At 39.7% G+C, this 11,595-nt stretch overlaps 1 protein-coding gene across 1 annotated transcript in view; it reads right to left on the bottom strand.

The window, feature by feature from the left end:
- The window catches only part of CDK12 (cyclin dependent kinase 12), a 470,679-nt gene that overhangs the window by 177,840 nt on the left and 281,244 nt on the right, over positions 1-11,595 (bottom strand). The window contains exon 12 of the mRNA XM_053697993.1: positions 5,459-5,661. Within this exon, the coding sequence (XP_053553968.1) occupies positions 5,459-5,661 (203 nt within the window). The remainder of the gene's footprint in view (positions 1-5,458; positions 5,662-11,595) is intronic.

The raw sequence follows: 11,595 nt of genomic DNA, 5'->3' as shown, positions 1-11,595 counted from the left end.
GGACAGTCAACACCAGATTTTTTTGTTGTTTAAAAAGAAAGATAATCCCTTTATTACCCATTCCCCAGTTTTGTATAACCAACACAGTTATAATAATACACTTTTTACCTATGTGATTACCTTGTATCTAAGCCTCTGCAAACTGCCCCCTTGTTTCAGTTCTTTTGACAGACTTGCTTTTTAGCCAATCAGTGCTCACTCCAGGGTAACTTCACATGAATGAGCTCAATGTTATCTATATGAAACACATGAACTAATGCCGTCTAGTGGTCAAAATGCATTCAGATTAGAGGCAATCTTCAAGGTCTAAGAAATTAGCACATGAACCTCCTAGAATTAGCTTTCAACTAAGAATACCAAGAGAACAAAGCAAAATTGGTGATAAAAGTAAATTGGAAAGTTGTTTAACATTACATGCCCTATTTGAATCATGAAAGTTTCTTTTGGACTTGACTGTCCCTTAAAGCCTTTAAATTGTACAGAAACTAGAAACTCATGAGCACAATTTTTTTTCATTCGTGGATCTAGTCATACCTTGTTTACTGTGCCTGAAACGACAACTTCTGTTAGACACAGATGTATAGGTATAACGGACAAGTCTATTTTCTATAAAAATGGTGATACATCTGCATATCTTTATGCTGCAACAGAGTAATTTGATTATTCATAAAATTACAGAACAGAAGGGGCCTGCACAAAAACAAAATTTATGCTTACCTGATAAATGTCTTTCTTTCCAGATATGGAGAGTCCACGACATCAATTACTAGTGTGAATATCACTCCTGGCCAGCAGGAGGAGGCAAAGAGCAGCAGAGCTGTTAAGTGTCACTTCATACCCACAATCTCCAGTCATTCGACCGAAAGGTATATGGAAAAAGGAGTAACACAAAGGTGTAGATGTGCCTGAGGTTAAGTATATAAAAAAAAAAAAAAAAAGTCTTAAAGGACGGGGTCGTGGACTCTCCATATCCGGAAACAGAAGGAACCACCGCTTGAAGAACCTTTCTCCCAAAAGAAGCCTCAACCAAGGCAAAAACATCAAATTTGTGAAATATGGAAAAAATATGCAGAGAGGACCATGTTGCAGTCTTGCAAATCTGTTCCACAGAAGCTCCAATCTTGAAAACCCAAGGAGGAGACAAACCTTGTGGAATGAGCTGTAATTCTCTCAGGAGACAGCTGAACAGCAGTCTCATAAGCAAAATGGAATATACTTCTCAACCAGAAGGAAAGAGAAGTAGAAGTAGCCTCCTGACCTTTACGCTTTCCAGAGAAACAAACAGGGCAGAGGACAGTCAAAAATCCTTAGTCGCCTGTAGGAAGAATGTTAAAGCACGCACAGTATCCAAGTTGTACAAAAACCGTTTCATATGAGGAGGAGGATTAGGACCTAGAGACGGAACAAGTTCCAGATAAATATTTATAACCGAAACCACGTCAGGTAGAAAACCCAACTTAGTATGAAGAACAGCCTTATCAGCATGAAAAATAAGGTAAGGTGAATCGCACTGCAAAACTTTAACAAGGTTAAGGTTTCAAGAAAGAGCAACGGTTTAAACACAGGCTTGATAAAAAGAATGAACATCTGGAACATCTGCCAGACGCTTGTTATAACAAAATAGATGCAGAAATCTGACCCTTCAGAGAACGGACCGACAATCCCTTTTCCAGCCCTTCCTGGAGAAGAAACAAAATCCTAGGAATCCTAACCCTACTCCAAGAGTAGCCTTGGATTCACACCAATAAAGGTATTAACACCATATTTTATGGTAAATCTTTCTAGTAACAGCCTTGCGAGTCTGAATCACGGTCTCAATGACCGACTCAGAAAAACCACGCTTAGACAGAACTAAGCGTTTAACCTCCAAGCAGTCAGCTTCAGAGAAACGAGATTTGGATGAAGGAAAGGACCCCAAGTTAGAGGGTCCTTTCTCAGAGGAAACCTCCAAGGTGGAAGAGATGACATTCACTAGGTCTGCATACCAGATCCTGCGAGGCCATGCATAAGAATTACTGATGCTCTCTCCTATTTGATACGAGCAATGACTAGTGGAAGGAAACGGAGGAAACAGATATGCCAAACTGAAATCCCAAGGAACCACCAGAGCATCTAGCAGGGCGGCTTGCGGTTCTCTTGACCGCGAACCCAATACCCAAGGAAGGTCTCCAGAAGCATGTGCCCCGAGAAAGATGCTCCTGAGAAAGCCACCACTGAAGAGTAAAGGGAATGATATCCGTGGAAGCGACCATCAGACCAATTACCTCCATACATTGAGCCACTGATGCCGAACAGTAGACTGCAGACAAAGACAAGAGGAAAGAATAATAGATTTTCTGACCTGTCAGAAATATTTTCATAGATAGGGAATCTATTATGGTCGCTAAGAAAAACACCCTTGTAGCTGGAACAAGAGAATTCTTTTCCAGATTCACTGCCATCCGTGGGAAGGTAGAAAAGACAAGATCTCTGCATGAAAGTTTGCAAGTTGAAAAGATGGCGCCTGAACCAAAATGTTGTCTAGGTAGGCACCACTGCAATTCCCCAAGACCTAATCACTGCCAAGAGAGCCCCCAAACTTTCAGAGATAATTCTGGAAGCTGTGGCAAGGCCAAAGAGAAGAGCCACAAACTTAAAGTGTTTGTCCAGAAAGGCAAATCTCAGGAACCTGTGATGATCCTTGAGGATGGTAACATGAAGATACACATCCTTCAGGTCTATGGTCGTCATGAACTGACCCTCTTGGACCAAAGGAACGAATGATTTCCATTTTGAAGGGTGGTACTCTCAGAAACTTGTTGAGACACTTTAAGTCTAGAATGGGACGAAAAATTCACTCTTTTTTTAGGCTCCTAGGCCCTGTTCCCTTACTGTAACTATCACTCCCAGGGTGGAATTGTCCTGAACGCAGTTCAAGAATGTGTCTCTTTTTATCGGGATTACAATGTCCACAGCCCAAAGACCTGTGACATCTTGTATCCAAACCTGAGAAAACAGAAAATCTGCCCCCCACATGATCCGATCCAGGGGCAATCCCTTCATGCTGACTTAGACTTAGCTGCGGGTTCTTTGATTGCTTCCCCTTGTTCCAAGACAGAGAGCTTCCAAGAAGACTTGGACTGTTCCTGCCTGGAAGAGGAAGACTTTCCTTTGAGGGAATGAAAAGAACGAAAATTACTTTGATGTCCTTTAGGTTTATTCTTCTTGTCTTGTGGTAGAATAGACCTCTTTTCCACCAGTACTATCAGAAAGTATTTCTGCCAGACGAGGCCCAAACAAGATCTTACTCTTGTAAGGGAAAGCCAAAAGCTTGGACTTAAAGGTAACATCAACTGACCAAGAATTCAGCTACAACGCCCTGTGGGCTAGCACAGCGTAGCCAGATATCTTGGCTCCCAGTTTAATAACTTGCATGGAGGCATCAGAAATAAAGGAATTAGCCAGCTTGAAAGTCTTAATGCTGTCTTTAATCTCCTCCAAAAAAGTCTCAAATTTAATCAGACAAGTAGCATCAATAAAATGCCACACTTGACACAATGGCAATACAACCAACAGTTTGCCGTTCAAGACCTCGATGAACATACATCTTCAGCTTTTTTCTTTATAAAGACAGGAGAAGGGGAAAAAAAGGTATCAAAAACCTCCTTTAACCTCCTTTAACAATACACAAAGGTGTTCAAACTTAATTCTGAAGGTTACTACTTCAGCGTCAGATGAAGGAATTCTACTGTCCGAATCTGAGATTTCATCCTCAGAGGCTACCAAAATATCCTCCTCATCAGACTTATGAAGGAGGGCAACCTATGTAGCAGTAGGCGAAACAGAAACCTTACTATCTGAATCTCTAATTTTCCTCTTGCGTTTTCCCTTAAACATAGGAAAAGCAGATAATGCCACAGATATCCACAGAAGATATATGTGCAGCAAAATCTACAGGCAAATATACGCCTCCAGGCGATAGATGAACCGCAGGACACTGCATGTGACACTATTAAGGCTTGGGACATTTAAGAAAACTGCGGCATTGCCTGAGCAGCATCATCCTAAGAGACATTGGGCTCAGTGGGTAACAATCTATATTAATATTTGAAAGTTGGATTAATCATGCAGCACAGAATTGCATAAGCAGAACAATTTGTGCATCAGGGCATAAGAGGCCTAAAAAAAAAAAAAAAACAGAATCATCCATGTTCATAAAAAAATGACAAAAAATGTTTTTTGTTTTTTTTTTATATTTAATATAAGTTATTTTTTGGTACTGTCACTTTAAAAACTTGTGCAGCAGAAATATCTGAGGAAGATTTGCACTACGATTGTTGCTAACTAGCTAGCTAAACAAATAAAAAAATTAAACACAACACCCCTCCTCTTGACTTTCGTTTCAGAAAAACAAACGGCAGAGAACTCCCCTGCCGATCAACTGACTGACAAAATGTCAGCAACAGGGAGGACGCCGCTCTGCTCAGAGAAGAAAGCGGAAGCGGGTCATGTGGCTAGCCAAAGAGAAACAGCGCAGTTAGAAATACAAGCAAGCACGTAAAGGTACCGTTAATTGCAGAGCAAATAACCGCCTTAACAATGAGCCCATACAACCTAAAATGGCAAGACTCAGGAGCCATTGCAGTTAGGAGCTATAACGTACTCTAAAGAGAATACACTGTTAGCACAAATGAAAAAGCACACACACTAAAAAAACAGAACGTGTGCCAAAAACAAGCAGTCTGCGTAGTTTGTTACAACATACGATCCTGAATGAATCAGCCCACAATGAAGTAAAAGGAGATATACTTTAAAATCCCAATAAAAATAAATAACACCTTAGTCTCCAATTCACATAAAAGTGCCTGCTTGCTGTCTGTAAATATCCTGTATAAAGGATATATCTGTCCCATAAAGTTGCAGCTAATCATTTTACTTTCTTAAGTGCCCATCTCCAATCCATAAAAGACAAAATGGCACTTACCTGCAATCTAGCTGTCTAGCAGAATGACAGCTTACACGGTATGAGAGGATACATACTTCTCACAGAGACCTGTAGATAAAAGAAAGAGCACAGTAAACCTACTCTGGCTTTCTATACTAGGGCAGCAAAATGTTAGGAAAACACAGCAAGGCCCACCTCACAAGTTCCTAACTGCTTTAAAGCCACCACCACTCTACTGCAGAGATTGACGTGGACTACAGCTATACCCAAAAATCTTGCTTGTAATGAAAGGAAATCAAATTTTCTTCAGACATCGAAACTTCACCTTCTCCATTGACAGAGGCAAGGAAAATGACTGGGGATTTTGTGTAGGAAGTGACACTTAACAGCTGGCCAGGAGTGATATTTCCATTAGTAATTGATGACGTGGGCTCTCCATATCTTAAGAAAGAAAGTAATTTTACATCCATGTTTTATTTGTAGAATATTTTTCTGTAGTTGTATTTAATGACTGTGGTGTTTCTATAAACTTACCCAGGTCAGTGACATTAGTTTCTGTTTTTAATGGCTGTGAAGGGGCTGGGCTGTTATTTCGGATTGGATCTGCGGCCTGTACCACCACATTCTCTTTCCGTTGTGCCTTTATTGTTGGTGGTTCCTCAATTATAATGCCACTTTGCCTCTGTCGTCTTCTTTTTTTACTCCAGAGCTCATGACAATCCTGCCAGTGGGGAAGGCTAAAGAAAGGATATACAATATCTTGTAATATGAAAGACTGTAAATGCAACAGTGTACTTAATGCTATATAAAGCCAAGAAGACAAAAAAAAAAAAAAAAAAATGGGGGGGGGGGGGGGTGGGTACTGTTCCATAACTAGAAAATTAAACCTATGTTTTAGGAAGAGTTACAACTCTTCCTCTGCTTCCAGGACTTCTACAGGTCAATCAATCCCATTGCACTCCTTCACGCTCTCAAGCCTTTAAGTTTCCTACTTCTTTTTTTTTTTTTTAACTTAGGCACTGGAGTTAGAAACTCAGTCAACATCACATGCCTTTATTATGCTTTCATATTTCATTCAGTTCATTCATGTTCAGTGTAAATTTCTTACTTTCCTTCAAAAAAGCCACTGTCTAAAACATTAAAATATAAGTAGGGATATTGTGTGGCAAACAACCTATACACATAAAACTTCCTCCTCATGCCAACATCTTGCTCCTAACACATTAAAAGACTTTTGCTTGCCAACACAAAATCTTAATCTAATCTATTACAAAATTACTCATTTTTTCTTTCAAACAATACAAATCAACTTCATTAAAATTCTCAAATTTTTTTATGCACAATCGCCATACACTTAAAGTGATGATAAAATCTCCCCTTTATCAAAATGGATATGGAATGCAAGTGATATTTTAGATAGAGCATAATTAATCAGTTGTAATGAAGATGCGTTATAACTTACTTTTGAATATAGAGCTGAAGTTCTGGTTGCCCAGTTCAAAAGTCTTTTTTTTCTGCGAGCTGACGGATTGAATTGTTCTCCAATCAGCGCTCTAGCTATAACAAAATTGCCTAAAGGTGAGAGCTCCGATTGGAGAACAGTTCAAACCTTTAGCTCACAAAAATATGACTTTTGAAATGGGCGGTCGGAGCGCAGGGTATTTGAATTTCATATCTATATTAAAAGTTATTGCGCATCTACATTACTACTGATTTAAATTCCATCTAAAATATTAACATCCGGATCGGTTTTCATAAAGGGGAGAGTTCATTATCACTTTAAGGTCTAATGTAATGGTGCAGTCTTATAGTATTTTTGTTTCAGCCATTAAGAACATCAAAAAATAACCAAAAAGTGCATTGAACTCATAATTTCTATCATGTTTTGAACAAAAATGTTAAAACTGTTATACCGATATTGAAACTTTACAAGAATTTTTTTTTTATATAAGAACTTACCTGATAAATTAATTTCTTTCATAATGGCAGGAGTCCATGAGCTAGTGCCGTATAGGATATACATTACTACCAGGAGGGGGCAAAGTTTCCCAAACCCCAAAATGTCTATAAATCAGGGGCGTATTATGGCCTAGGCCAACAAGGCTAGTCCCTAGGGAGGCAGATTTTGGAGGGGCAGCACATCTGCCCTATCCTCTCTATAAAAACCAGCACAAAGTACAGTGAGCTATAAAGTGCAGGCTTTTACAGAGAAGACAAGGCACGTGCACTGATTAAGGTCGCTTTGCACAAGCAGTGCTCCTTTAAACCGTTTCTTCATTTAGAGCTGCTGGCATTTTTGCAGTGCAAGCATTGTTGGTGAGAAATTTGCCCGTGGATATGCTTACAAGGTGAGGCTGAAGGAGAAGACCTTGTGCCAATATGCTGCCTCCCCTTGTCAGCTGTGGTGGGTCTGCGAGCGCAGTGCATATAGCAGGTCTTAGCCGCTAACAGACTGGATGCGTCTGTGCACTGTTCGGATCAGCTTGTGATGTCTAAGCAAACTCTCAGTGCTAATGTATGTTAGCTACTAATAGCTAACTTTCTCAGCATTCATGAACCCACGGAGAAAATAGTAAACTGACACTTAAAGTTTCATTACTTGAATGATGGTAATTACAGTATGTTGTTGCATGTAAAGGGCAGTGATTGTTTCAAAGTGTTTCCCTCCCTTCTGTTCTCTCTCCCTTCTTTCTCTCAACTCCCTCCCTTGCTACCTTCTTTCACTCCTTTCTTTTTCTCCCCCCTTTTCTTCTCTCCCTCCCCACTTTTCTCTTCTCTTTCTCTCTCTCCCTTCTCTCAGGGAGAAAATGGTATGAGATGCATGCAATTCAAGCCACCTGTATAGCAAGTGTTTTGCTAGCCCATTTTGATTTTTTTTTTTTTTTTTAAACATAATTTATGTAAGAACTTACCTGATAAATTAATTTCTTTCATATTGGCAAGAGTCCATGAGCTAGTGACGTATGGGATATACAATCCTACCAAGAGGGGCAAAGTTTCCCAAACCTCAAACCTATAAATACACCCCTCACCACACCCACAATTCAGTTTTAATGAATAGCCAAGTAGTGGGGTGAAAAAGAAAGGAGTAAAAAGCATCAACAAAGGAATTTGGAAATAATTGTGCTTTATACAAAGAATCATAACCACCATACAAAGGGTGGGTCTCATGGACTCTTGCCAATATGAAAAAAATGAATTTACCAGGTAAGTTCTTACATAAATTATGTTTTCTTTCATGTAATTGGCAAGAGTCCATGAGCTAGGGACGTATGGGATAGAAATACCCAAGATGTGGAACTCCACACAAGAGTCACTAGAGAGGGAGGGATAAAATAACAGCCATTTTCCGCTGAGAAAATTAAATCCACAACCAAAAAAAAAAGTTTCTCTCATAAATGAAAGAAAAAAAACTTAAAACATAAGCAGAGGAATCAAACTGAAACAGATGTCTGAAGTACTTTTCTACCAAAAGCTGCTTCCGAAGAAGCAAATACATAAAAACGGTAGAATTTAGTAAATGTATGCAAAGAAGACCAAGTTGCTGCTTTGCAAATCTGATCAACTGAAGCTTCATTCTTAAAGGCCCACAATGTGGAGACTGATCTAGTAGAATGAGCTGTAATTCTCTGAGGAGGGGCCTGACCCGACTCCAAATAAGCCTGATGAATCAAAAGCTTTAACCAAGATGCCAAGGAAAAGGCAGAAGCCTTCTGACCTTTCCTAGAACTAGAAAAGATAACAAATAGACTAGAAGTCTTCCTAAAATCTTAAGTAGCTTCAACATAATATTTCAAAGCTCTTAGCACATACAAAGAAAGCAAAGATTTCTCCAAAGAATTCTTAGGATTAGGACACTAAGAAGGGACAACAATCTCTCTATTAATGTTGTTAGAATTCACAACCTTAGGTAAGAATTTAAATGAAGTCCACAAAACTGCCTTATCCTGATGAAAAATCAGAAAAAGAGATTCACAAGAAAGAGCAGATAATTCAGAAACTCTTCTAGCAGAAGAGATGGCCAAAAGGAACAACACTTTCCAAGAAAGTAGTTTAATGTCCAAAGAATGCATAGGCTCAAAAAGAGGAGCCTGTAAGGCCTTCAAAACCAAATTAAGACTCCAAAGAGGAGAGATTGATTTAATGACAGGCTTGATACAGACCAAAGCCTGTACAAAACAGTGAATATCAGGAAGTTTAGCAATCTTTCTGTGAAATAAAACGAAGAGCAGAGATTTGTCCCTTTAAGGAACTTGCAGACAAACCTTTATCCAAACCATCCTAAAGAAACTGTAAAATTCTAGGAATTCTAAAAGAATGCCAGGAGAATTTATGAGAAGAACACCATGAAATATAAGTCTTCCAAACTCGATAATAAATCTTCCTAGAAACAGATTTACGAGCTTGTAACATAGTATTAATCACTGAGTCAGAGAAACCTCTATGACTAAGCACTAGGCGTTCAATTTCCATACCTTCAATTTTAATGATTTGAGATCCTGATGGAAAAACGGACCTTGAGACATAAAGTCTAGTCTTAATGGAAGTGGCCACGGTTGGCAGCTGGACATCCGAAAAAGATCCGCATACCAAAACCTATGAGGCCATGCTGGAGCTACCAGCTGCACAAACAATTGTTCAATGATGATTTTGGAAATCACTCTTGGTAGAAGAACTAGAGGCGGGAAGATATAAGCAGGTTGGTAACACCAAGGAACTGCTAACGCATCCACTGCTTCCGCCTGAGGATCCCTAGACCTGGACAGGTACCTGGGAAGTTTCTTGTTTAGATAGGAAGCCATCAGATCTATTTCTGGAAGACCCCACATCTGAACAATCTGAGAAAACACATCTGGATGGAGCCACCACTCCCCCGGATGTAAAGTCTGACAGCTGAGATAATCCGCTTCCCAATTGTCTATACCTGGGATATGAACCGTAGAAATTAGACAGGAGATGGATTCCGCCCAAGCAAGTATCCAAGATAATTCTTTCATGGCTTGGGGACTGCGAGTCCCACCCTGGTGATTGACAAATGCCGCAGTTGAGATACTGTCTGTCTGAAAACAAATGAACGGTTCTCTCTTCAACAGAGGCCACACCTGAAGATAGCACAGAGTTCTAAAATATTGATTGGTAACCTCGCCTCTTGAGGTTTCCAAACCCCTTGTGCTGTCAGAGATCCCCAGACAGCTCCCCAACCTAAAAAAAGAATTGCATCTGTTGTGACCACAGTCCAGGTTGGACGAACAAAAGAGGCCCCTTGAACTATACGATGGTGATCTAACCACCAAGTCAGAGAGAGTCGAACACTGGGATTTAAGGATATTAATTGTGATATCTTTGTATAATCCCTGCACCATTGGTAAAGCATACAAAGCTGGAGAGGTCTCATATGAAAACGAGCAAAGGGGATTGCGTCCGGTGCTGCAGTCATGAGACCTAGAACTTCCATGCACATAGCCACTAATGGGAATGACTGAGACTAAAGGTTTCGACAGGCTGAAACCAATTTCATTTGTCTCTTGTCTGTTAAAGACAGAGTCATGGACACTGAATCTATCTGGAAACCTAAAAAGGTGACCCTTGTTTGAAGAATCAAGAAACTCTTTGGTAAATTGATCCTCCAACCAGGTCTTTGAAGAAACAACACTAGTTGATTTGAGTGAGATTCTGCTAAATGAAAAGATTGAGCCAGTACCAAGATATCCTCCAAATAAGGAAACACTGCAATACCCTGCTCTCTGATTACAGATAGAAGGGCACCAAGAACCTTCGAAAATATTCTTGGAGCTGTCACTAGGCCAAATGGAAGAGCAACAAATTGGTAATGCTTGTCTAGGAAAGAGAATTTCAGAAACCGATAGTGATCTGGACGAATCGGAATGTGAAGATAAGCATCCTGTAAGTCTATTGTGGACATGTAATGACCATGCTGAACAAAAAGGTAGAATAGTCCTTATAGTCACCATTTTCAAAGTTGGGACCGATAAAAAAACGATTCAAAAACTTCAGATCCAGAACTGGTCTGAATGAATTTTCTGTCTTTCTTTGGGACAATGAATATATTTGAATTAAAACCTAGACCCTTTTGCTGAGTTGGAAATGGTATAATCACCCCTGAAAGCTCCATATCTGAAACACACTTCAGAAAAGCCTGAGCTTTCACAGGATTTGTTGTAACATGAGAGAAAGAATCTTCTCACAGGAGGTCTTATTCTGAAACCTATTCGATACCCTTGAGAGACAATGCTTTGAATCCATTCTGAACAGAATCTGCCCAAATGTTTTGAAATAATTTCAATCTGCCCTCCACCAGTTGAACTGGATTGAGGGCCGCAACCTTATGCAGTCTTGGGGGCTGGCTTTGGTTTCTTAAAAGGCTTGGATTTATTCCAACTTGAAGATTGCTTCCAATTTGAACCAGAGTCCTTAGGGGAAGTGGTTTTCTGTTCTCTAGTCTGACGAAAGGAACAAAAAACGATTAGAAGCTTTGGATTTACACTTAGATCTTTTATCTTGGGGCAAAAAAAACTCCCTCCCCCCAGTGATAGCGGAAATAATAGAATCTAACTGAGAACCAAATAAATTATTAACCTGGAAAGATAGAGATAGTAATATAGATTTAGATACCATGTCAGCATTCCATGATTTAAGCCATAAAGCTCTTC

Source organism: Bombina bombina, chromosome 1 (assembly GCF_027579735.1).
Source record: "Bombina bombina isolate aBomBom1 chromosome 1, aBomBom1.pri, whole genome shotgun sequence".
Classification (NCBI taxonomy): Eukaryota; Metazoa; Chordata; class Amphibia; order Anura; family Bombinatoridae; genus Bombina; species Bombina bombina.
The sequence above is the reverse complement of the archived record's forward strand: the minus strand, read 5'-3'. Positions and strand labels throughout refer to the sequence as shown.